This window comes from Aulonocara stuartgranti (genome assembly GCF_965226115.1).
Source record: "Aulonocara stuartgranti genome assembly, chromosome: 15".
Taxonomy (NCBI): domain Eukaryota; kingdom Metazoa; phylum Chordata; class Actinopteri; order Cichliformes; family Cichlidae; genus Aulonocara; species Aulonocara stuartgranti.
The window spans coordinates 13,516,946-13,544,847 of NC_138951.1; the positions used below are offsets into that span (position 1 = coordinate 13,516,946).

The 27,902-nt window shown below is 39.0% G+C and overlaps 1 protein-coding gene and 1 long non-coding RNA gene across 5 annotated transcripts; one reads left to right on the forward strand and one right to left on the reverse strand.

Annotated features, from left to right (window-relative positions):
• The first annotated feature begins 2,672 nt into the window (after positions 1–2,672).
• Positions 2,673–20,839, forward strand: lin28b (lin-28 homolog B (C. elegans)). The gene is made up of 4 exons (XM_082506622.1): positions 2,673–4,296; positions 5,062–5,255; positions 15,304–15,491; positions 19,480–20,839. The coding sequence occupies exons 1-4, from the start codon at positions 4,287–4,289 to the stop codon at positions 19,790–19,792; spliced, it is 705 nt and encodes a 234-aa protein (XP_082362748.1). The 5' UTR covers positions 2,673–4,286; the 3' UTR covers positions 19,793–20,839.
• LOC309689920 lies at positions 5,183–27,902 on the reverse strand. 4 transcript variants are annotated; one of them, XR_014271554.1, is made up of 4 exons: positions 27,032–27,902; positions 24,793–24,848; positions 21,318–21,398; positions 5,183–5,726 (listed from the first exon to the last, which is right to left on the reverse strand). It is a non-coding gene; the product is annotated as an uncharacterized lncRNA (long non-coding RNA). The 4 variants fall into 4 exon arrangements; XR_014271555.1 differs by lacking the exon at positions 5,183–5,726 and adding an exon at positions 10,552–10,887 and having other exon boundaries at positions 27,032–27,165; XR_014271556.1 differs by lacking the exon at positions 5,183–5,726 and adding an exon at positions 12,483–12,502.

Here is a 27,902-nt window from a genome sequence, read left to right on the forward strand (position 1 = left end):
TAAGCCAAATAAAACAAACCCAAGACACAGCTTCTCAATTCTACACCTGAAATTATTGCAGGCCTTACAGAGATTCATATTATGCCATTTTTTTTCTGCTCTCATGATAAATTTATACTCGTAGTGCTGAACATCATATATAAATTGTACCATATTGAATTGGACTGTACTGAAAATAAATGAAGCCTCATTTGTATGATGTTGCATTGTCTCACAGAGACTATTGTGACATTCAAATTGGAACAAAAACCTTAGATGCACTTCTCCAAAACAGCTTATTTTTATATGAGGCAAATTTTTACATCACCCCTCTCATCGCTAGTTGTGATGAAAGAATAAAAACCATTCAGCAACTCACACATCTTAAAAATCGGGCAGTTCAACAAAGCGCTCCACAGAACAGGTGGGGATTAGATCGATATAAAGATACAGCATGTATGGAAAAAGCTATGGAAATAGAGAGAGTAAAAAGACATACAAATGGGTTAAAGTGTTGCTCCTGCTTTGCATTCAAACAAATAATAAATGGAAAAAATGCAGTTGCTTTGTCTTAAAAATGTATTTTTGTTACATAAGAATTAGCTCTTCAACCTTTTTTCCCCCGCAAACATTCACATAAAAAGTTTCTTCTTTATCAGTGTCAGCTCTCTTTTTTCACATGTAGGGAGGTACTAAAATTAGATCATATCATAAGAAATGATATTAAACTAAAAAAAACCCACAAACAGTGATGTTGGTTTTAAAACGAAGGTCGTCTGCAAACAAGGAGCTGCTCGGCTCATTTCAGAAACAGATCATTTCCTAGCAATATTACAGATGTGACATGAAGATCCTTTTGTAGAACTTAATATGTGAAATATTTTCAGTGCTCATCTTCATGAATAGAAGTGGAAAAAGTACAGATCCTTATATAAATGTAAATGAGTGTGAAAAATGTATCTTATTCTGTAGCATGACAAAACTAGTGCAGAGATTGTTACAAGTTTTATGTTCGGCTTAAAAACAATCTTCAAAAAAGAAAAGAAAAACATACGTCAGTTTGTAGATGTCTTTGCAAAGTCTCAGTTGAAAAGTGTTCTTCTCTTTTTTTATCGCCACAAATATAATGAAAAGGTTTGAAAGTAAAAGAGGTTTCAAAACAGTCTTATCTTGTTGCATAAGTGCAAACAAAAGGCGTGACTGTGGATCTGTGGCAGCTATAAAACAAACATCTAATGCAAAGAAACAAAGTTTGAAGTTGGGCCATGTCACTTTTTCAGATGTAGGAACTTTAAGGTTTTTTGTTGTTGTTGTTTGTTTTGTTTTGTCACGCTGTCAAATGAGAAGCTGCCTTCTAACTTCTCCATCAGAAGGACGTTGAGAAAAAGCAAAATGTTGAAAACTTTCCTCTGCTGAAGCTTGAAGGCAACCGATCAAACTGAGAAAAATCTGAATTTTCATAAATCATAAATCTGCATAAAGAAAAGTATAAAAGAGATGGACATGGGTTTAAAACCAGTTGAAACCCAACTATATGTGAAGAATTCTAGTTTGTGTCGTTTATGAAAACAAACTACTTAGAACATCTGCAAAGCTTTACTTTCACGGGTTTTTCTGTGCCTCTGTACCATTACAATCGTTAAGGCTGTTTCACAAGCATTTCATGAATCAATTTGTTTTTCACAGGTTTAAAGCACACCATAAAATCTTTACTAACAACCATTTTGCGCTTTCAGTTCCCTCTTTTGACCGACAGGCACACCAGAGCCTCCCATATCTAAATCATTCCTTGTCATTCTTTTGCACACTTCGGTAAGCTGCACTGCGGTATTTTCCGCTGACTTGTCCTAATCAGAAAGGTCCTGCCAGGATATGAATGAGTGGATAACATCTGACAGTGGTATCCAATCCTGTGACCCACACAGTAATTCTATGGCTGCTGAGGAGGCCTCCACTACAAGCATCTTCAAAAACAGGCCTTGTGCGCGGGGGCTGGGTTGGACGGATTGGGGGTAGGGGCAAAGCTTGCGAATTCCGGAGGGTGGGCTCTTGAGCGTCGGTGGGTGGAGACAGGCTTGTTGTTGTTTCATTCCTCCAACGTGTTTTTCCTCTTTCCTCATACTCGCGAATAACCCCTCGAGAAACGTCCCACCAAGGCAGAAGTGAGATAAGATGGAAAGTTTCTCATTGGGCTTGTTCTTGTTGTTGATCTGCTCCGTGGGCTATTCTTCTCTTAAGTGATCTATGCTGTTGGACGTAAACCATGTCCAGAATAGGAAGTAAGACGTGTAGTGGAATTTAAATGTGCTCAAACTTGATTTAATCCAGCTTTTGTGTTTGTTTTGTGGTTTTAAACATACTGTGTTTTAACAGTACCATTTTAAAAAAGCATATTGAATTGATACAAGCCACCTGTGTTAAAGTTCTCTTTAAGGAAGCTTAGTAATGCCACAAAAATCTCTTTAAGTTTGAATAAAAGTGGAACTTTAAGACTCAAACTAAGTTATTTTGTAAGAAGAAGAAGGAAAAACAAGACTTAACAATTTCAGCTCCAAACTTTACTGACAGCTTCATAGTATTTCTAAAAGCATTTCTAACCCCCCCCCCCCCCCCCCCCCAAAAAAAATAAACAAAAAACAAAACAAAAAGAAATGACCCTCCCCCGCTCAAAAAGAAAAAGAAACAGACAGAACTAATCTTGGTAAGGAACGTATCCTCATGACAAACGAGGCTCAAGACTTACAAATATCTGCTTTGCTTTCTGTCAGTTTTCCAGTCACATTCCAAAGCTGTGAGTTCAGCTCTCCTCTGGTGCCCACTATGATACTGGGAGGTAACTGGTTGTGAGTTAGGAGCATGAGCACAAACACATGTCCATGCATGAAAGTGGGAAATGATCATTTGCACTGTTTTGTAAAATTCACAAGTTCTAGTTTCCAGCAAAACAGGTTTAGGTTTCTTAGCATAGCTGGATGTTATTTCTGTTAAAGCCACAGCTGCATTTCACCCTTTTGAATATACACTGGTGTGAAAGTCTGAAGTGAGCTGTGCAATGCAAACAAAGGCTGTAATAAGCTTACGTATTTTAATGGTGCTGTGTTTACTTTGTATAAAATGTAGAAAAGTTAACCCTGTCTTGAAAATCTTTTAGAGTTTGGCTTTGGTAATAGTAGGGTCTGGAGAAGAGATTCAAACAAGCAAACAGTAATAGAAATCGACAAAAAACAAGCAGTAAAATAAAATAAGAAACATTTTTTTGATGAATTTTCTTTGTTAAGTGATGCTTTATGTGTGAATTTTCACCCATTTAACACTATTTTTGTCACCCCGTGGAGGTCTAAACAAACCAACAGTAGACTAACATATTTTAAACATGTACGATTTTCTTTGAATTTACTTAATTTTTATGAGTCAAAATACTCAAAGTAAAAAAACAAACAAAAGCCACACAGGACACACTGCTGTACTTCCACGTGATGATGGGAAGATCTATGAAAACAAGCCTGCAAATCTGTAGGTTAATCAGCTACACCCATTAGGGGCCTAACTTCATCATTTGCTTTTGATTGTAATTGGTTGATTCATTATTTCCTTGTTTTTTTGTGTGTGTTTTTGCTGTTGTCATGGCCACCCTATTATTCCGCAGAGTTCATTAAAATGTAATTTAATCCCATCCAATCATCTAATCTAATCTCAGTGCATAATAGCCTTATGTAGCTACACCAACCCCTTTTGATACAGGACCTCAACAAAACACATTGCAAGCAGTGCACTGCAGCGCATAGCATATCATATAGCACACGTTACAGCTTGCAGCTTCCCACAGTGGACGTGGGTTGTTTTATGATCTACACAACTATTGGGCGCGTGCTGTTGATGGTTCCGAGTCCAGTTTCCCCCCCACAACACACACCCATTTTCCTCTTTGAATCTTGGGACAGAAATGAGAAGCAAGAAAGCATGTAATTGACAAAGTCACGTGTTCTCACTACGGGAACGGGCACAGCCAGCTCGAGAGCGAATGAGAGCGAAGACGAGAGCGAGAGAGGGAGTGAGAGAGGCAGCGACCGAGAGAGAGAGAGGGGTAGAGCAGTAGGCTACAGAGGTGGTGTGAGTGAGGAAGGGATTGAAGGGAAGAGAGAAAGACATGACAAAAATATCAAAAGGCAGAAAGCACGCCGTACCATGCGAGCTAAACTGGTGACCGATGGGATCGAGGATGTCGGATTAATGGTGACTACCGCAGCCCGTTTTCGCAGAGGAAGCTTCTCTATTGCAACTTGGGCGCAGAGGGTCCGCGGGGAAACATGGCCGAAGGTTATTCTGCAATTATTTTCTATTTTCTGCTCTTAGTTTTTTTGTTGTTGTTATATATATATATACATATATTTGCTCCACGTGAGCTCGCGCGAGAAGGGAGAAGGAGGCAAGGTGCAGCGTGATTATTGTTCCAAACCTAAAAAAATAAAATAAAATAAAAAATAAAGCCTGAACCGCCACACTGCCGAGCACCACATCTAACCACGTCTGGCAGCATTAAGATAGATCCACTGTTAGAGCGTATATGCTTTTCAAGCCAGTAGTAAAGCTCGAGGAACCATGTGTACACCTGCCCTTTTTTCCTTATAGCATGCAACTCCACATCAGGAGCGGGCTGTAGATGCACGAGGAAAACCCTCCACAAGTTACACCACTGAGCATGCCTGTGCACGAATCAGAGGCATTCATCTGTCATGGAGTAACAACTTTCCCCCCCCTTTTTTTGGTTGAGGGAATGTCTGGTTGACGCACATCGGTTCACAGCACCACGCGTCCCTCTTCGCTTATGTGACATGTGAAAAATAGTATAGGAAATTTCTACCGGCCCTGAACTTCGCATAGCCTGTACTTGAAGTGGAGGGGATTCCCCTCACGCTTCTTGGAGAAGTTTTCTTTATTTCTTTTCTTTTTTTTTTACGCAACAAAGCTCATTAAACTTATATAAACGTGTATGCACGCAGGGCGGTGAGTGTTGAGCGGCGTGTCTGCGAGCACAAACAAAATGTTCTAACTCGCCTCTTGTACTGCCCGCTCGTTCTACAGGAGGGTCGGGTAAAGGTGGCGGAGAAGACCCCGCCAAGTCCGCCGAGCAGGAGGAGGACCGCACTCGACCTCAGGTCCTGTCGGGATCGGGCTTCTGCAAATGGTTCAACGTCCGGATGGGATTTGGATTTATCTCAATGACCAACAGCGAAGGGAGCCCCGTTGACCCCCCTCTGGATGTTTTCGTCCACCAAGTAAGTTGATGAAAACGTACACACAAGCACCGAGGAATACGCGTTTGCGTCGTGGTGATGTGGTGGGCATGGCCTCATCCGGATTTTCCTTTCTTTAAAAAAAAAAAAAAAGAAGCGTGGAAAAGCGACGAATGATTGAATACTTTTTATTTCCTCTGCCAAAAAATGCTACTGTTACCTCAGATCCCATCTTGCTGTCCTCGGGCCCCTTTTTAATTCTTCTTCACAGCGATAGTTACACTGTATCATCCGGATGTTTCGCCTTGCCCGACACGTTACTGTGTAACAACATGCTGTCCACATGCTTAAGGGACAGGAAAAACCAAACCAAAACAAACAAACGACACACACACACACACACACACACACACACACACACACACACACACACACACACACACACACACACACACACACACACACACAAAGTTTTCCTCTGAGGCACACGTTTAGCTCTCCCTTTGCTTCTCCCTGTGAAGGGAAAGGAAAGAAATGTCGTGTGGATATGACACGGTTAGTTTCACACTTGGCCCTGTAATGGACAGCAGAGCTTGCTTGATATCCAGCCAGCTAACATGTCGGAGAGCGTGTTTTTTTTTAACTCACTGCTGGGCTCTGTTCTGGGAAGGTGGATTTTGCTCAGTGCTGTTGTTTGCTTGATGTACTTGAACCGTATGTGCAGTTTATAGAAACATCCTTTTACTTTCATACCGAATGGTGACGTGAAGCAAGCCTGTGTGTCCCCCTCCCACTCCCTCCGCGTGTACTGCTGATTTATTGTGCATGGAGTTCATTTCAGAGGCCTTGTTTTTGACTGCTACAGAAAACAAAGAGCAGTGAAGTCCTCCCTTGTTTTAGCTCCCCTTTCCCTCCGTTAAATCGCCCTTTTTTACGGTCCTATAAAGTGCCTTTAAAATTCTCGAGGAACGACAGACGACGAAGAGAGGCATTTTTGTTGCCATTTCATTTGACACACTCTCTCACTTCATTGTAGAAAAGATGACTCCACTGATTACTATAAGGCAAATTAGTAGCACTGGGAAATATGGATTATAGTTGCATAAAGGGATTAGTTTATTTAGGTAAAAAAAAAAAAAATATAATGTAACTCAAACACTTACAGTATGTTTTTTTCAAGCTGCATGCCAGACTAAAAATAGAAAGTGGGACCACAGTTTCACATGGTTTGCTATCCAATGTCTTTTTGAATGGCATTTGAGTGTGTTCTGCACCAGCAGGGTAGTTTCCACCTCTCTGAGCTATGCTGCATTCAGCTCAGTTTTTATGGAAAAATAAATAAATAAATACAAATAAAAAAAAAATAGATATATGTACATTTCAAATTGTCCGCAGTATTTGATTGACCAAATGTGTTCACTGCCATTGAATTCTGACAGCGGTAAAGCTGGTTGTTTAGTGCATTTAGTTTGGCTATAAACGTGATAATCGAGAGTTATAAAAATATCTGGATTAAAATCCTGGAGTAAAAACATTCAGTGACTAACAACAATATGTTGAGCTTTGCTTCATGCGCATCTTCATATGCACGTAATAATATAGCCTGACATGTATTTCTACATTTTTTGGTTAACATTTACATGTATGTGGATGTTTTCATGCGCTCTTACTGCGCCTGCATGAAACAAGCCCAAGCTCGGGAAAGTGGATGACTACAGCACTATGTTATCAGATTCTGATTGATACGTTCACATTGTGGCTTCATCAACTGAAAGCACTGCATCTGTCCATACACTCCAGACTCCTGTCTTCCCTGCTGCTCAGAGATGTTTTAGGAGTGGATCAGGCCATCAAGGGTGAATAAAGGTGTGCTCTGGGAAACAGTCTTAAGAGCTGAGCAGGAGTCTAACAAAACACTGTGTGTCTCAGTAGTTTGTAGCCTATAAGGCAGAAAAGGCTTGTGCGGTATACTGTTGCTTTACATAGGAAAAATATTTAGATCCACAATGCAAGAAAGGCTCATTAGGTACTGTGATGATGGCGGTGTATAGATGAAAATGTTTGCAGAGCTGCTCTGTTTCATTCATTCGTTTTTTCATATTTTGGGAGGATGGTGGGGACCAAATTGTTCCTAATATAGCTTTTTGTTAAATTATAGCATTCAGTGAATCATATGTTTACACTCGATCATTTGTGTCCCAGTGTTTCTGGCAGCTGTACGCGCTCACAGTGACACGACTGTCATTTAGCACAAAGGGGAAGACATCGTGCACTCATAAACACGCTGTCATAATAAATGCAAACAACCCCGTGATTTCTTTGGAAGGATTCACACTCGTGCATTCGTATTAAATCGGTCACTCATTCTCTCTGATTGTTCCACCCTCTCTGTCTCTCTGCTAGCAGCCTGGAGCTATTTGAATATATTGATGTTATTTCCAGGTTTAAAAGAAATGTTCAGATTTGGAAATATTGAATACAGATCTGGCCTGTTATATCTTAAGTAGAAAATTATTTAAAAGTCTTAAAGCCATAATAATTGTTTTAGGATGCATTTTGTCATTTTTAATCAGTGGCAAGCTCACAATCAAACCAACTTAAAACAAAGGTTATGAATTATTTTACACGTTTGTGGTAAAAGGGTCGTTGTTGAAATAAAACTATCAGAAAGGATGCCGATTTATTCTTGCACAACATTGACCCTATCCGCATGATAAAAGCTGAGGTAAGAAAGATAGGGAGGGGAAGAGGGAGCATGAGGACAGGAGGAAGGGGGGAAGAGAGGAGGAGTTTCCTTAAGAGAGGGAAAGAGGAGGGATGTGGGAAAAAAAAAAGTGTGGGTGAGGGGTGGGGGTGCTGGGCTGGGGACGGCGGTAGTCCAAGAGGAAAACATGAGTGAGAGGTTGGAAAAAGACGAGCGAGTGGTGGAGCGGGAGGTAAAGGAGGGAGGGTGTGCGCTTGTGTGTGTGTGTGTGTGAAAGAGAGAGTTAGTGTGAGCCCCCCCACCCCCCAGAGCACGAGGCCTCTTCCTGGGAGGCCTCTTCATCACGGCTCCTATCTGATCGCTTCCTTTCGGAAGGTGTGAGAGAGTAATTAAGCATCTTCGCTCTCTCCTTAGTGATTCCACTATTACATTATCTCTGTGTGTCAACCACTTCTCTACCTGGGCTGAGTGTTTTTTACTATGTGTGTGTGTGTGTCTGTGTGTGTGTTGGGGGGGGTCTCTCCTTGGGCATTCTTTAAAAAGAGGAATTTCTTAAAGACAAAAAGGCAAGAGGGTAAGCGAGGGGTTTAGTGGGTTGGGGGTGCTGCCTGCCCTTTGTCGGTAATCAGTTTGAAATGTTGAACAGTTTGCTGTTGCTATTCTCCTGAAACCCCATGAGTTTATGAATCCCTTACGAATGTGTGTGTGTGAGTGTGTGTGTGAGCACTTCTTACTTTCTGCTTTCAGCCACCAGGTTGTCGATGCCTACGTGTGATCCGTTGAAAAATGTTCTAGGTTTTTGATCATGCATGTGCGCACTCGAGAGAGAGAGAGAGAGTGTGTGTGTTTTGTGTAGTGAGGTTAAAGTGGGCCCCTAGTGAGATTAACCTCTGGTCCGTGTCACCGTTTGGCATGCAGGCCCCACCCATCTCTGCCTGCAGATAGCCAGTATCAGGCTTTGTGTCTCCTGCAGCCACACCACTCCACTCACCCACACCACCGCCACCCTTCCCGTCTTTACATCAAATAAAGCAAAAGAAGAAGAAAGACAAGTCATGTGACTTCCTTTTGAGGAGCTGGGCGCATATAGCGGATGTTTGATTGGTAATTGGAAGGGTGATGGAGTAGACACAGAAGGGCTACAATAAAAAAAAGAGCAGCAGTTCCGCTGGTCATGTCAGTATGAGCTGATTAAGGATTTAAGCATTTAATTAATCTATTTTTTTTTTAATTACCAGGAATGAAAAATTCCAGGAGGCTCCTTCTAGTTCTTTCTTTAATATTTAATGTTCTTGGCTGCTCAGTTCTTCTATGCAATGCTTGATAGATTTTAAGGGCTACAGTCTGCAATTTGTTTTTATTTATTAGCACTTTGTTTCTCCATTGATCATTTTGTCCTAAAAAATGACAAAGAAAAGCATCAAAAAGGAAAAAAATAATAATCATCAAAGACCTAATTAATTAATAAAACAACTGTTACATTTCCGAAGGATAGAGAAAAGTTAGATTTAGACACAACATGTGTAAACAGACGTTTAAAAGCTTTTCTTTTGGAGAGATTTGCCTGAAACGGTTTTAATTTGCGATAATCTATAGTCAAATTTCTATTAAAAATTGCTAGAGAGACAGATGAAAGCAATTTATATGTAAAAACACAGTTGTTGCAAAGGCTCAAATAAAAAAATAAAGATAAAGATTAGAGCTATTATAGTAAATAAAATGTATAAAATCCCTCAATTAAACATCTGACTACATTTATCTCATGTTCATCTCTTTGTATTCATGTTAGAATTCATCAGATCCGAGCTAATAACCAGCACTCATTTTTGTGTCATGTTTGTCACGCATTACATCATCATCTGTCTACTTTGTTAGATTGGGCGAGTTCAGTGCCAAGGCATACAAAGAAAAAAAAAAGACAGCTGCTGTTTTTTGCCTCTGTAAATGGATTCAACTGTAAAACCAATTAAATAATGATTGCAACTCAAATTGTATGCACTACCAATGTACACGTGTAAGGTTTGAAAGGTTTGCATTGATCCATCATTTTTCCTAAAAGAAAACGTGAAAAATTCAAACCTTTTAAAATTGATTTCTGTCATTTTAAATTTATGATATATTCCATCATTTGTTCTTTTGTGAAAGTGACACCTCTTTAAATGGCTGGCAGTGAATCTTTGCAGTGACACTGGACTGTTTCTGTTTTGAATAGGTGCAGTTATTAGCAGGCTGTGTGCTTTATCACCAGTCACCTCAGTGAGGTTCATTTCCCCCTCTCATGCTGATAAATGTACCAGGATGATCTAGTGCTTCCTTCCCCAGATCAAATATTTGGCCCAGTCATAATCGGGGGTGTTGGATGTTGTTAATTTGAAGCAGGGGAAACATGAAGGCTTTTAACTGTTTGATGGGGGCTGGGCGAGGTTCAAAGGTCAGAGCCACTAATGACAATGTGTTGAGGAGGGCTGCGGTGTCACCGACATAAGAGCGGCTCTGTTGGTGGTTTTCACTGGCATGTTTGTGTGTGTGTGTGTGTGTTTCCTCTCCCTTTCTTCTTTGGTTTATATATATCCTGTTGGGTTATGTCCATCTGAGCTGATCTAGCCCAGCTTTATCCACTTAGCATTTCCTGTGTATTAAAAGCTACTCAGTGACACCAAGCCACATGTTGACCACCATCTCCCTCTACTCACTCACCTCTGCACATTCCCGTTCCTCTTAGAAACGAGCACAATACCCTTCTCCACCTCTGATTTAAGGCATCCCATAATTAGCCATTCCATAGCTGGTGGTCGCCTCGGAGAGAGGCTGGTGGAGGATGGTGGCTCTCCTCTCTCTTGCTTCCCCATCCCCTCACATTACAGCTTCCTGTATTGATTGCTGGGTCTGGTGATGACGAGGGCCGGCTGATGAAAAGGAGGGCTATTTCTATCTAGGATGTCAGTGTCGATATTGATCTCTGGCTCTTTCCTACACACACACACACACACACACACACACACACACACACACACACACGCACACATATATATATATGTACGGTAACATGCATGAAGACCTAAAGATATTTATTACACATAAGGAAGCTTGCAAGCATAATCAAGCCCTTTTAGAGTATCTTTCGATCTTTTTGTTGGATAGGTTTCTTCCGTTTAAGGCATGGTGCTGGCTGCTGGTGACCCTTAAGTTTAAGCACAGAGTGGTGGTGTGGTCTTCCCAGCAGGCTGGGGGTGGTGCTACGATGGTTATACCACTGACCTCAGGATTTCTCCTGCTGACCTGTGGGGTTCCTGATCAAATGGTGGTTTTGTTCCTGGCCTCCCCCAATTCCAGCCACTGATGAGGAGTTGCTCCTCCATTGGAGCTGAACAGAATGCGGTGGAGGTAGTTCCATGAACCCCCACCCCCCACCCTTGTCCTCCTCTTCCTCCAGATTCCCACCCATATCCACCTCCCTGTGCTAAGCCACTCCCCCATTTTGTGTTAGAGTCTCTCTTGCTCTCCTTCTCTCTTTTTCGTTCTGCTTGGCATTCTTTCATTCCCTCACCTTAGCCGTGCCCTCTCCTGACCTCTTTGCGTAAACTGAAACGGGTCAGGACACCCGCCAGGTCACTTGAGAGGAGGGGACTCAGGTTGCAGGTTCTGATTTGCGAAGTTTTCGCACACACACACACACACACGCTTACACATGCATAGAGCAGCTCGGAGGCACACATGTATATACAGATCCATATGCTGCAGTTTATTACGTAATTGCAGAGACTGAGCTGTTGCGAGTGAACGCGTCAGAACGTATCTGACACAAACATGATGCCATAAACTATATGGAGGAGATTTTAGTGTGTGTGTGTCTATGTGTGTTTTCCTGCATTTCTACAGAACAAAAGGGGATGTGTGGTTTCCTCACTGGTGCATTGTGGGAATTGAGTGAGTTGGAGAGGGGGGGTAGAGTGCTGAGACAAACCACTCAACTTTGACCTGGAGAGACAAGCTGCTTCTGGACTGAAGACAGGAGAGGAAGAGGAAGGGCTCGTGTGCCATAGTCTAGAGACCAGCTGATGTTTATTTATCATTATTCTGAATATATTGTGTTTCATGGGGGATGGGCACAACCTTTTGTTGTCTTTTTACTGATATCTGCTGAACAAATGCCTTTTAGCCATTCAGATGGTCTAATGATGGCAATTATAAAATCAATTGGTGTTTCCATTTGAATGACCAGGATATAGCTCGGCTGTAGCTTCTCATTTGGTTGATTATTTTGCTGGTATGAGCAGAGAACTTTGATAAAAGAATAGGTTAATGAATATGGAATCTTAACATTATTACTATTATTATTTTGTAACATAATGTTCTGAGATTGATCATGATGCTGCTTGCTTAGTTTGTGACTCTCCTCACCGTCCCTTCTGTGTTATTCCCCTTTTTGCATCTGTGGTGCATAATCTTTCCTCTTGCTCATTTCCATTCCCTGATTCTCATCTATTCCTCAAAGCCAAATCCAATAGCTGAATGCCCAAAATGGATGAGTCTTCCATCACAAATCGACTAGAAGCAGAGTGGCCTTGGCTGTAAGTCTCACTTACTGCAGTGGGGGAATCAAGCAGGACATCAGAGGAAGAATGAATGAGTGAATTTTGGACATTTTGCTTTTAATGCTAAAAAAGGCGATTTTCTCTTTCGAATAAATTGTTGAAATGTTCAAATGTGGGGAAAAAAAGAAAGAATTGTTTAAAAAAGGTTAAATATGAAGTCACAACTCTTCCGTGTATATATCTATATTTTCTGAGGACTAAACTGAAAACCTATTTATTGTTTTATTATATAAAAAAAGTAAAGAAAAAAATTGTGTATTATTACTCATTGTGAGAGAGGCCTTTGGAATCCAGATTAATAGCTATTTGGTAAAAGTTTATGTTTCATATGTACTAATTTGTGTTTAATATATATGAAAAAAATCAAAATCCAAAAATCTCTAATGAAAAAAAAGATTAAAACGCAGGGAAATAACATAATTATATATCAGCATTGTTCAAGTTTAAGAAATTTGATGGCTTTCTAAAACTTTTTTTGTACTGAACTATAAGTTGTAAAAATACCAATTCTAAAAAAACCCTAAAAACAAAAACAAAACAACAACTAATAACCTTTATTATTTGAAACTGAAGTTATTTTTTTTTCATGATGTCAAAGTTTGTCTTTGATATCATTCTTTTAAGGAATAAAGTTCAAGTAAAGGGAGGTAAAGATAAGAAAAGGGAAAATATAAAAAAAATGCAACTTACTTAAATTGTCTAAATTATATATATATAATTTTTTAAAAATGCACAAAAATTACTTTAAAAACAGAAAGAAACGAACATAAACTGATTTATTTAATGTAGAGTGGATATTTTATTTTTTCTTATCTATTTGAAAGTTTTTCTTTAATCCTAAGAAAGTCTTGGCGTGACCCTCATTTACCGAGTGCTGTGATATGTGAGTGCCTTTAGAATACATTTTATTAAGCATTTTTAAAATGATTTTTTGAATAACTGGGTGTTGTAATAACGACAGTTTGTGTTACCTGAATTTTTAAAGGCGACCTAACAGATCCCAAGAAAATGTATTTGATTGCATATTCTTACATTGAGATATTCTTTGTGTTTGCGGTAGGTTTTGAAGTTTTTTCCGCTGTGTGAAACAAGGTTAAATGTTTTCCTTTTTTTCATACTTGTTTTCCTGAAGGAAACAGAGACATATTAAATGTATTTCGTTTCACTTCCATTTAATCCACGTGGTATCCCAGTGGTCATTTATTGTACAGTGGTTTTCACATGGACAATTATCCGAGTGCAGTGAGTTCAAACACTATTCTTAGTTTGTAATTAATTCCCACATCCTCTGTACGTCTTTCCTCTCTCTTAGGTTTTCATCTCTATCTACAAACCACCTATAGAGTGCCTTCAGCTTCCTGTAACCTCAGTCGCTGCAGAAAAATGCTGCTGTGCACAATTTCTCTCCTTCTTCTATAGTTTCACATCTATATCATCTGATCATTTGTGCCTTTCTCTTCCTTTGTCTCCTACATATCTGACTCTACAGCATGCACTGCTTTTACAGATAGCCTGTGTGTTATTTATAGGTCTTGATGTATAGTAGGTAGTAGGTTTGCTCTGCACACTGCATGCCCATGTGGGCGTGTGTTTACCTATAAGAGCCGCAGGGCTTGCTGCGATTCATGAAGGTCACGGATTCTGTGCCTATCAGCCGTCCGCGCTGTGCGATCAACAAGACATAAATCATTGTCCAGTGGTTATGTAGTAACTAAATCAATATTTCCGATCATGTAGATAAGATGGATGGTGGATGCTTTAAGAAAAAAAAAAGATTGTATAGGTGTAACATTCTTATCTTTTAAGCCTGCAGAAAAGGAAGTGGTGTCTCTGCAAAAAGTAGATAAAGAGAGTAAACCAAGGACATATCATGTGAGATAAGTCGCTCTGTGGAGCAACCTTCACGGCAGTTGGTACAAACCACATATAGTCAATCCACCATGTTTGAAGTAATGTATTTGCCTCTCGATGTTCATTGTCTGCTAATACTTGTTGTGTTCGCTGCATGTGGCAGTGTGTAAAAGCCCACCTCGTGGACTTGCCCGTGTTAATAAAGTAAATGTTGATTCTTGAGCTATGTGGAAATAAAAGGAGTTGATTGGGGAACTTTTTGTGTGCAGACGTAATAATATATCTGGCAACTGCTCAATGTGTAGATTTAACCTAATGGGTGTGGGCTTGCGTAACATTAATGCTTTATCTTATGCAGACAGAAAGAGGAACTAATCCATTTTCACTGAAAGATTGCATTTTCTGCCTAAGAAGGGGGCTGTCTTTATGTCTAGCTGCATACTGAAGGCTATTAAAGTGTAATAGCCTTTGTCAGTTTCCATGAATCATCTGGGGTTAAAAAAATATTCAATATAACCAACAAAGGTAAAACGCACCCTGATACTGCTGTATAAAAAGCCTTTAAAGCTAACATAATAGAGATCTTTCAGTTGCCTTTAACGAGCTACCTTATTCAGTGACGTGGTTTACTATTATAAAAGAATCAGATTTACATTTTCCTGGAACAGTTTTGCTCTTACAAAATCTAACGTCCTATAAATTAACCTTTAAAGATTTATGTTTGTATAGGCTTGCAATTATAATATTTTAACCTAAGGGAAACAAATGCTTTGACATTAAATTTAAAGCAATTTCAACAAACATGAGCCCTAACGTGTCAGATACTCTCGCTTATAACACACAGGGCGTTATCCTACCTACACACTCTTGTGTCTTGCATTTGGCAATAAGCATCTGCCTCTTTTAAAGGGATAATTGCCCTTTTTTATTCTTCCAACAGAGCAAACTAGTGATGGAGGGCTTCCGCAGCTTAAAGGAGGGTGAGCAGGTGGAGTTCACATATAAGAAGTCCTCTAAGGGCCTAGAGTCCCTGCGGGTGACCGGACCTGGTGGGGGACCCTGTGCAGGCAGTGAGAGGAGACCCAAAGGGAAGGTCCCATTGCAGAAACGCAAACCAAAGGGAGACCGGTAGGTTTTTATTCATTTTTGAAACAAAAAAAATGTATGTGTATGTTTTGCGTCTGCATGAATGTAATCACACGTATGCATGGTTTTCCTGAAAATGTGAAATACGTGAATGCGTATAGGTGCCTGTGGTTAGCTTTGAGAAAGCAAGACTACGCTGTAGCAATAGGAAACATATTCTATACGTACAGCTACCCGCAGTGAGTGGCTTCTGAGTGGGCTGAGATTATAGATTAAATCTATTCAATCCGCCTCGGTACATGCCTGTTGCTATGGTTATTGTGCACCATAATAAGGAATTGAATAGGGCACTTCGCTTGCCATTGCCGCTATTTTAAATCAATTTGCCAGCTTTTACATTAGAGACTATATTAGCATGGGGGTAGATTGGACCTATATGCATCTCAATGCAGCGGTAGCCAAATCAATTGTTTTGTCCTCAGTTGAATCCTGAAGGGAGCTTTGCTGAAATCTGCAGTGGGAGCCATAGGGAGTGCCTTGAAAACGCTAAGCAGAGTCCTCCTGTCCTCCTACTGAAAGAAAGTGCCCTCATTTGATGTGCGGCAAATCCTGCCAGGTAGAGTCTAAGTACTGTATCTGTTGTGGGAAGGTATCACATGATTTCAAGGCTACATTTACATGAGAAAGTGTAGCGCTGGCACCCTTTATGTTGCTGCATCACTGTTGCTTCAGTGCTCCAATGCAGCACTATTGTGTTTTTTTTTTTTTTTTAATAGTGGTAAAGAAAAGCATTTGTTAGAAAGGAAGAAACTGTATCTGACAGAGAAGGCTCCCTGATTGGTTTACACAGCTGAATAATTCAGCTTATTTTGGATAATTGATCCAGTGTTAGGTCAAGTGTCTGTCTTCTGCTAATGTGGTAGCAAGGTGGTTTTGGATTTAGTGATGGCAGGTAGATGTGTGTTTCTGTCTTTGTGAATGCTGGTCAGTGGGAGCAGCTACTGGTGGGTTACGCTGCGGGTTATTCTGCTATGCAACGGATCATTTCTTTCTTTTCTCTAGAGCTGCTCAGATCACGTTGTGTAAAACTGTTCAGTTTAAAAATTGAGTAAACAATTCATCGGTTGTGGAAATAGTGGCTAAAAACTTTAGTGATGACAGTGCTGATTTTTTATCAAACAGAAATTAGCAGAGAAGTCGATGTTTAACAGTAATTGTTGAGAAATGTTCATCAGCTGTTGCAGAATTTTCTTTAAACTAATTAAGCACTCATCTGTAACCATTTCCCTGAAAAAAAAAAATTCCATTAGTATTTAAAGCTCATTAGTCTTAATATGTGATAAAAACATTCTTCAATATTAAACTTAAAGGACATCCAAATATTTTGAGCTGTTTTGTCTTCATCCAGGTTTTTCCCAGTTTGATATGAAATTTAGTTTTTCAATGTTTTCTCTTTGTGTTGCACGCATTTGAATCAAATTAGCTGAGATTAAACTGTGCTTTCATTACACTAAATGAGTGCATGACCTGAGACATACAAGAAATCTGAATTACATGAGTGAATATTTTAAACTTTAAAACCTAAATTCTCCAATAAATTGATGGATTTTCATGCTACCTCGGGATTTGAACTATAATTAGTATATAAATATAATTATTTAATTGCACGAATTAATTTATCAGATCACTGTACTTGTATGAATCCAGGTTTTGAGGACACTTACTAATTACCTCTTAAAACCTACCTTTAAGTCTTTCTTAATTAATGTCACAGCTTTTAGTGAGGTAGCAGTCTTATCTGTAGTCTCTATTATATTCTTTATGGTTTATTTATTGTAGAAAAATAATACTTTTTCTTTACAAAGAACAATTAAACATTGCATTAAATTTTTCTTATTTAATTCAAACAGCCAGTTGTTATTTTATTGGATGCAAAGAACAGGTTAAGTAAAGATAATTTATCTGGTTCCATAGAAAAGGCCGTCATGGTTCAATTTCTTATTTAGTGGCCACAATTTGCAGTTGGGTCTACTTGTCAATTCTTATTTTGTTAATTGGCAATCAAATCAGATGCACCTTAAAATGTGTGCAGTAAGCAGTTATTTCATAATGATAAGTGGTTGAGTTTTGCACTGCTGCAGTAGAAATTTAACACAGACTGATGAATCCAGAATCATTTGTTCTAGACATCATTGCCCAAGAGATATTAAGCTTTTTACACCAGGACATTATTAAAAACCTGAACGGTGACTTGTACGTGACATAAAGCCTTAAAAAAAAGAAAAAAGAAAATATGACAAAAAATATTTATTATTTAATGCAGTGCAAAGAGAACTGATGGCATCATGATGGGCTAACATTTTGGTCTAATTTCTCTTCATGCTTTTATTGTTGCCATTTCATTGCTGGCATTCTTTTCAGAGCTAATAATATAATGCAGTTTGGCATGCCACAGCGGCCACACCAGACCAAAATCATATACAACACTCCCATCTAGTGGGGAATTTTAGTTGGAGCCGACATTTCTACTCCGTAGTGCCGATGATGGACAAGAGTGAAATAAAATCTTTATTCTTCTTTTTTTTTAAATTCTTCTTCTTCTTCTTATTGTTATTATTATTATAATTACCATGTTAGAAATGATAGTTATTAGTAGGGCCATATTTGTTGTAGTTTTGCCTTTTTAAATCAATCAAGTGTGCCGATTTTCAGCTTTAATTCAAAGGGTTCAAAAAAAGTTTGCATTAACTGCTTAAGAATTTCAGTATTTTAAAAATACTTCCATTTGTTATTTAAATTATTATATATAACACTGTATTAATTGTTTAAAAATAAAGCATTTTAATGTCCCGGTCAGATCTGTTGCTTCATTATTTCATGACCAATAAAGCAGACATATCTGAAGTTGGTTCCATGTGTTGAATTTGTATTTTTCACTGTGATTTTAAATGTGAGGCACAGAGAAATGTCAGTGCAAGTGAGGGACGCCAAATATTCTAAAAACAAATGAATGCACCGGGTAATTCAGCAACATCAAGAGATCGGAAAAACCAAAGGAGACAACTAATGTGCACAACGACAGAATTACTTTCATAGTGAAAGAAAACAACCTCACAACATCTAACACTCTGCCAAAGTCTACAATCAAGAGATGCCTTCATGAGGGTAATTACAGAGGCCAGATTAGACATTACAAGAAAACACCTTAACGAGCCTGCACAGCTCTAAAAAAAGATTCTTGAAAACAAGATTAGCTCGTGTCATAATGATCGAAAGAGAAACGTATGGAGAAAGGAGAGAACAGCTCATGATATGAAGCATACCATGATCCTTGCCAGACATGAAGGAAATATTATGGCATGAGCATGTACGGCTACCAACCACTAGTGTTTACTGATGATGTGACCACTGATAGAAGTAGCAGAATGAATTGTGACATGTACACAGCTATACTCTTTTGTTTAAAATTAGCCAAATGTTGGTAAACTGATTGGAGAGCGCTTCAAAGTGCAAATGGTTAACGCTCCATCGAATACTGCAAACCAAGACTTTCCCTATGCTAAGAAATGGCGTATTCTTCAGTGGCCAAGTCTCAACCTAACCTGATCTCAACCTAACTGAACATGCTTTTCACTTACTGAAAACAAAAGTGAATGCAGAAAGAGCCACGAACAAACCTAGCAGAGCATCTGAAGGGAAGACACACAGCCTTTGGTGATGTCATTGAGTTCTAGGCTTCAGGACTGCCATCTGCAAAGGATTGTCAAAAACAGTCCTTCTATTTAAAATTATTCTAGTTTCTCTAATTATCTTTGGGCCTTTGCAAATGGAAGGCTGTATCAACTGCTATAACTCCTATACAGTTGTGTCTTTGTCCAACAAATTATGGAACTAACTGTATTTTAGCCGCAAAGTGCTTGCAGATTCAAAACTACAAAGTCTGTTTTCTGTTTTAAGAAAAAGAAAAGGAAAAGCTAAAAACAAAGATCCTGTTCATGCTTTCTGTTCTTTTCTCCTCTGTCCCCTGCAGCTGTTATAACTGTGGAGGTCTGGATCACCATGCCAAGGAGTGTGGCCTGCCCCCCCAGCCAAAGAAATGCCACTACTGCCAGAGCATCACGCACATGGTGGCTCAGTGTCCCCACAAGGCGCTGGCGCCCGCCACAGGCTCTCAGGACCAACATGCGTCTACCTCGGCCTCTAGCCCAGGGACCGGGCCTTACCTCTCTCTCCCAGAGGAAGAGGAGCGCTCTGGCTCGTCTCCTCTGGAGGGCTCCTCCTCTTCCCCCGAGGAGCCCCATACACAACGTGGCTCTCGGACCCAGAGGTGGAGGAAATCCTGAAATAGTCCATAGGGGTGAATCTTTCACCGCTAGCCTCTGACACCTCATGTCTCCTCTCAATCAAGGTTACCTGAAGCTCCCCTCATCTACCTCACACCTGTGAAAAATGGGAGGTCTTTATTCCTTTACTTTTATTGTTTGTTTTTTTTTGTTGTTGTTTTTTTTTTTTTACAATTTCTAACCAGCGCAGCTATGGCAACGATCAGTGGGGTACGTGATGGGCAAGAATGTGTGTGACTGACTTGCAGTCATTTGGTGCAGCTATGGCAACCACGGCTGGAATGGTGACTGCAGGGGATCACTCTTGTTTCAGTCTCTGCAGCACGAGAGTGAGAAAAAAAACAAAAAACACTATATAAGTCTAGTCTTGATGATTGTTTTTGCCTTTGTACCCTTGGACCTAAGTGTTGGCCATTATGAATGCTTTTTCTCTACACGACTATCTTGCAGATTTAAAGCCACAAAATATCCTGTAGGCCTAATCATTCTGAAAAATCATGATGCATCCTTTTAGCACACACAGTAGCTCATCTTAAGAAGGATTAGAAGAAGACCTCAAGACCTCAAGACCCTCTAAGCGATAATCCAGACCCGCAGGACCGTTAGCTTGGCTTCTAAAGATCTTTAGGGAAACTTTATGGATCCCAGAGGGAATTTTTTTAAAAAGACAGCCAGCTGCTAGATCACACTCTATACTTCTTAAACACTCACATACATACATGCATACCTCTTATATGATATAGACCGGACCAACTGATTGTCAGACGTCAAACATGTGCAAGACTGAGAGAAAGCGCGTGTCCTGTGCGTGTTACGCATGCTCGAACAGAAAGCAAAACTGTCAGACTGAAGCACCTCTTCCTCAGGTGTGAGTCAACACTATTAACCCTTATGTTTCCTATTATCATAGATAGACACAGTCTATGTAAGACATCATATAATCCATCTAGATCATAGTTTAGATTCAAAGTAATGAACCGATCATTAGATTTCCATTTTGGTTGCGGCATAATTAGTTGAAAATAACATCACAGTTTATAAATTATAGTATAAGTCATTTATATATATATATATATATATATATATATATATATATATATATATATATATGTATATAAAGTCACAAGATATAATTAAAATTCTATTAACTTTAAGTAATGCATTTATAAGGAATTAGCTCTGATCTATAGGTGTATATTGCATGAGATGCTTTGTTGGTGTGTGAAAACTCTCTCTCTATTTAACCATTTTCATTCATGACAAATCAAACTGACTTTAAAAAAAACCCCAAACTCCATATTTTCCCTTATTTGCTAAATCAGATACTCAGAAATCGCCTTTGATACAGCACAAAAGCTCACCGTTTTGTTACAGGTGTAGTACCAGACCATTATACTATCTTTGTATCTTATTTATTTAATACCTCACTAACTATCCTTCTTGAAAAATGAATGTCAAGCTGTTTGCTCTCCCAGCCGTGTTACAGTAAGATCGAACCACCTGTTCCTCTTCCATCTGTGCCTACCATTTGTTAGCCAGCACCAGCCAGGTTAATGCGCAGTCCTCTTTGGGATGAGGTGACATCACTGCTGCTGCTTCAAACTCACTGAAACAAAAAAAAAGGAGAGAGAGAGAGAGAGAGAGAGAGAGAGAGAGATAGAGAGAGAGAGAGAGAGAGAGAGAATAAGAGTGCTGCTTTTGGTATAACTTGAATCCCAAGCATGGCTTTAGTGGCACTTATTTGTGACCTAACAACTCTTCTCTGACCATACTGAATGTGAAAAGAGCTTATCTGAAGTCGACTCCTCACACAATTCAAGTTGAGTCGCTTTGGAGTTGTATCTTAATGTTCTGACAAATCAAATAACTTTGTACGATTATATCAAACTAGCGTGTGTGTTTTTAAAAGCTCTAAGTAGACAAGCAACATTTTTTGGTATATTTCCATACCAAAGAGTGTGGCTTTATTTTGTTTTTGAAGGCATTTAATGTTAAGACTTGCTGAAGTGCTTGCTATCCTCGCTCTTTCAAATAAGAGGAACTTATTGCTGAAAGCGCATTAGAGCAGTTGTTGTTGTTGTTGTTATTTTATTTTTTTTATTTAATGTACAGTGTATTTGAATGTGTGCGTGCGTTAAAGATCAAATCTCAACAATGCAGCATGACAGAGATAAAAAAAGAAGAAGTGAATGACCAAACCACAGAAGGAGCACAGCCCATGCTCGAAACTCTATGGAAACATCTTTTTATATGATGTATTTTTACATTTTTACACACAATTTCTCTCAGGATGATGAACTGTTCTCAGGGAATTAACCAAAAAAGTGTATTTTATTCTTTTGGGAATCATCCACTGACTTTCTCAACAAACTCTGTTAAGCAATGACGAAGAAACATATGTAACCGATTGATGTACTATTAGCAACTACCTCTTGAGTTATACATAGCTGTGCATTTCTTTTTGTTTGTATATACATAATTTTATTTTATTTCTTTTTCTTTTTATTTTTTGATGACCTCAACTTTAGATCTCTGTTATACTGAGGTGTTGTGCAAGACGTTCCCTAATGTTGCCACAGACTTCCTGGTCTTCCTTCCCAGTTTTAATGAGTTTTTCTTTTACCGCAAAAGTTTTTTTTTTGTTTACAGCAAAAGGCTACCTCATAAACGCTGTTCCTCCACAAACTCCTTACCTCCTCCCAAGTCCTCTACCTCCTCCATGCAGTTTTTTTTTCTTAGTTAAAATGCCACTTGTCGCACTAGAGTCACACAGCATTTTCGGCAAATCAGCCCTAGCGGCACATCACTTGTGACTCCAAATATATTATCCTACAATCAAAGCCCTTTTCTTGACGCCTTTACACATGTCGTCAGATTGGGCATTTTGTCTCACGCATCCAGGGTGAAGTTTTTCTGCCAGATCTGTGTGCAAACAGCCAGAGAGTTTACCTCAGTTTGTTGGACTGGCTATAGAGGTGTTTAATAGCAAAATATATTTCACTGTCTCTGTAAAAACCCCATCAACTGTTGTTTTTTTGTTTGGTTGTATTTCGTCATAACCATTTTGGAAACCACTTGATGATTGTTTTAAGAAGGAAAAGGATTGTACTCAAAGAAAGGAGTGCCTAGTTTTCTTTTTGTGTACGTTTGACCTAAAACCAAATACCGGTAGATAACATCTTATTTTGGGGCTTCATAGCAGTGAGGTCATGGCTTTGGTTAGCCATTTTTACAGCCCAATCAGAAGTTGTGTGTTATCATGTCCTTTTTGCAAATTGCTTTTGTGGTATAGAGCGGCGGGTAACAGTTAAGATAAAAATTTGTAGATTTTTTTTTTTGGTAATGGTGAAATTTCATTAATGACAAGGAAAAAATGTTTGTTTTCTATACCTAACCCTTGAGGGTTTAAGACTGATGTTTCAAATAACTGCAGTATTATAGTTCATACTCATCTGAGGGAATCACTATGTTGCAGTGGGCCTACATAGTCATTATCAAAATGCATAACCCTGGAATAATATTGTGATATTATTGTTGTTATTAGCTTTGTGTTTTCTTCCAATCAATGTAACTACTGATTATTCTCTTGTGTACTGTTCAGTATTTGACACAGCCAACAAACCCTTTTCTATGAGAGGCAAATCTTGCTGCGGTAGTAATAATCAAATGGCTGTTTGAAGGTTTGTCAAGGCTGCATCGAGAAAAACAATTTGTTAAGTGGTATAATAAACCCTCTTCCATTTTAAATCACATGAACATTTAAACAAAAGCAAGAAAGGCTTCCATGCAATCATCAAAAACACTAGACAGTTAGTACCTGGAAGGTGCTTAGTTTGAGTAACATGGTTTTATCAGATGCAGTTTTATACCACAGAGGAAAGTGAAAACCAAAATAAAGAAATTTCGTAATAAATCTGACAGATCCCATTATAATTTGAATGTAAATCCATCTCAAAGTTGCCCAAGTGTGCCCCACAGTGGCGGAAGTAAATAACACAAATGTCACATGAGCAGCATGTGTCCTTAATGGCTTGTACAGAAGGCTAATATGGTGATAACAAAGATTGACATGTTAAATAAGGATTCTGGGAGCTAAAGGAAAAATTGTTGCCTTAAATCTTTATGGTTACATTTTTTTTTTTTGCCTTAAGTCAAAACAACTCTGCGGAGACTTCAGTTCGAGTAGCCTATAGTAAAAATTGGACTGCTTTACTGTGAAAACTGAATCTCAAAGTTTTGTTTATCATTCTTGAGAATCCCTAATTTGCTGAGAGCTGTCTAGCTTACTCAATGAAAGAATAACAAGATCATGTTTGTCCCTTCAATATCTAGTTGTAGCTAGCAAAAAAACCCCAATCTTCCTAGCCCAGGGTTAGAGCCAAAGGCTAACTGGGAGTGGCCATGCACAGACTAAAATGTGCCTACCCCTCTGTCCACTCTGCAAAATTCATAGTGAAACCAGTTAGGTTCCACACACTATTTTGTGTATGGAGCTGCCCTAGAAAAGACTATTTCTTAAAATGCTTAACATCTGCTTTCAGCTTTAAGGTACTATACTTTCAAACTAACCCAAATGACTTTTACAGGGGTTTATTAGCTTTTTCCCTTCTTTATTGGAATGTGAAGTTAGAAATTACACAATTTGGAGATTTAATGGCACCTTGCTGCTAATTCAGAACAGAATAGGCCAAGCTAATTCAGTATAATCGAAGAAAAAGTAAAGAGTGATGATATGATAAAATGACTTAAAAGAGACCTCCTTTTACTCACATGGCTCTAAGATCGATCTGAAAACCAAGAAGTTTATAGCCTAAACTGCTCCATTAAATCCATACAGCCTAGGCTGCAAGGTGAATTATTATTAATAATGCATCAGAAATCACTGAAGAAATATTGGATGTATGCCATGATCCTAGGCAGGGAAACCTCAGCAGAAACCTCGGTTCTCATATGGTGATTCTCGTATGGAGGTTACTGATGACAGAATGAAGTTCACATACCTCATGCTGCCTTTGAAGGCTGCTCTGTGCTTTGCCTTGACAGGAGAAACAATGTGCTGTAGGGGAAGATATCATTAATAATGATTTTTTTTTTACTGAACTGTATCATGTCATACTGACAGATTGAACCACTCAAGGACCTATGAATTCAACCAAGGCAGTTTAATGTAGTTGTACTGATAGCTAATGTAACATTACACAAATCTGTTTGTGCTTTTTCATTTTACATCGTGGCCAGGGGAGTCTTCTGTGCTCTTTTCTCTGGAGCACCTAGAGAGCCGTGCACTGATAGCTTTTGAATGGGGAAAAAAACATTTTATGCGCATATCACTCATTATTGTAGCCCCAATATACTGTAAGTGTACTGCCTTTTTTTATTTTTATTTCTGTGAATCTTGGATTGGATTTTTAAATATGTCTTAAATGTTTCACTTGATTTGAAAATAAACGTATTATATTGGCATTAAAATATGTATAATTTTTACTTGATACTGTGGTGATTTAATGTTTGAATATTCTTATATGTAAAATCCACACTTACACAGTGAATGAGCTGTGGCTTAGCAAAAAGGTAAGTTTAACAAAACAATTGACAAAAACTTCCATTACAAACTAGATAAAATTACAACCCATTATATTTCATACAGGACACTTGTGTTTGTCATACACATACTTTAAAAATATATAAAATATTTAAATATTCTAATGTAATTATGTTTTCAATTATTTTATGCAAAAAGCAGGCTTTGCCTCACAGCTCCACCACATCTTTACAAAATCCAGCTGTTTTTCACGCACAGAGAGCTCAGCACCAGGGATATACTAATTGGGTAACTGAGCTACAAACATGGAAAACACAGCCATTTCATTAAGTACACCTGTTTAACTGCTCGGTAATGCAAACATCCAATCAGCCAGTCACATGGCAGCGCCTCAGTGCTTTTAGGCATGTAGACATGGTCAAGATGACCTGCTGAAGTTCAAACTTTTGAATGGCATCACATCAGAATGGGGATGAATGTAGATTTAAGTATTTCAGAAAGTGTTGATTCTATTGAGAGTTTTCCACACAACCATCCCCAGGGCTTACAGAGAATGGTCTGACAAAGAGAAAATATCCAGTGAATGTCAGTTCTCTGGGTGAAAATGTCATGTTGATGCCCGATTATGACACAGTAGCTCAAAAATCACTCATTACAACATGTTGAACCTTGTAGCAGATGGGCTACAGCGGTAGAGGAGCACACCAGGTGCTTGTCCTGTCAGTTAGAAACAGGAAACAGACGCTCACTAAAATTAGACAATAGAAGATTAGAAAAACATTTCCTGGACTGATGGGCCTCAATTTCCACTGCGATAATTAGATGATAGGCCAAACTTTAGGTGTAGACAACATAAAAGTAGTGATACATCCTATCTTGTAAACCAGCCAGTGGTGTAATGGTGTGGGGGATACTTTTTGGGGCTCTTAGTACAACCTGAATATTGTTTAAACACCATAACCTACATACATATATAACCTAAATGTACCTAAATCTTCTGATAGCTACTACCAGTTGGATAACGTGCCATTTCAGAAAGCTCAAATGACCTCAGACTAGTTTCCTGAACATGATATAAAGAACTTAAATGGCCTCCAGAGGCACCAGTTGGTCCAGTAGAGCTGGTGATGTGGGGGATTCACAACATGAATGTTCAGCCAACAAATCTATAGCAACTGTGTGATGCTGTCATGTCAACATGGATAAAAATAAATAAATAAGGAGTGTTTTCAGCACCTTGTTGGACCTATGGTATGAAGATTTAACATTTAATAGCTAATGGTGTACCTAATGAAGTGGTTGATGATAGTATATTTGGCTAGGCTGATAAGTAAACCCACGTGAAGGTAACAGCTGTGTTCAAAAGAAAAAACAAGGACAGAACAGAATCTGCTACTTTTAAAGCCTGATCCAAATTAAGTATCGCATATCAGGATACCTCTGATTGTACTTCCCTGACTTTGATCTTTGTATGTTAAAGGAAAATTTTCAACCGGATATGTATTAAACAGCAAATGTAATATTATTAAGATCAAGTCAACCGTCAGCTAGCTTACTGAGTGAACTGGTAGCTTCTCAATCCCAACTAGTAGTTCGTGCTTCGGGAAAATCTCTGTAGACTTTAAACATTGGTTCTAAAATAATTACTAGAAAAATGTATTTAATTTTGAAAGCTTTATGACATTTTCACTGCTTGCCTTTGCCACAGTCCCTCAGTCCTCTCCACGCTGTCTCACTTTTCTCTCTCTCTCTCCACCTTAGTGTTTGTGTTTCTTCTCCGCTGTCTGTGTGTGGTTGGATTTTACCTGTGTTCAGGGGCGGGACTCATTCAGGCTTCACGCGCCCGGAAGTGATCCACGCACTTGTTCCTGATAAGCTCGTTACCACCTCTTCTTAAGGTAGTGCTTCAGTCTTCTTTGAAATGTTGAATTAACTTGGTTAGTAAAGTCTGGCTGCTTGATTTCATGTGAATTATTTACCCAGTGTTTCCATCTGCACAGTATTCCCAAGTGTATTGTTCGTTTGGTGTGTGGTGAGCTGAAACTTGAGTTTTTTCGAGAATATTTTATATCTGTGGAGTTCCCTGCCTTCTCGAACTTCCTTAACAGCGGCTTTGTGTTTGGATTCTGACTGTCTGCAAATACACCTGTTGAACTTTTTAAGTCAGAGTCCTGCATTGTTTCTACAGTCATGCAGGACCGGATGGCTGTTGTCTACATCGGCTCACTCTCATACCCGATACCGATGCGTTGCAAGTCACGTGTTTTTATGTTGTATGGTGTGACGATTCATGTGCTTTTGTGCTGAGGTGTTTTTTTTCCTCGGTTCTCAAACTGCTCTTCTGTCAGGAGCTCAGTCTGGGTAGAGTTTTTTTTTCTCCTCCTCTCCCCTCATGTATTGTGTATTTCATTGTTTCTCTTACCATCCTACCTCTCTCTGACCTGTCTTCCAAAAGGGGGTCTTTGTGTAATGTATGTATGGTCCGAAGGGGTCCCGTTTCGCTGCAGGTAACATGTACGTGTAACGTTGCAAGTGAAAATTAAAGGCATAATCAATCAATCATTGGTT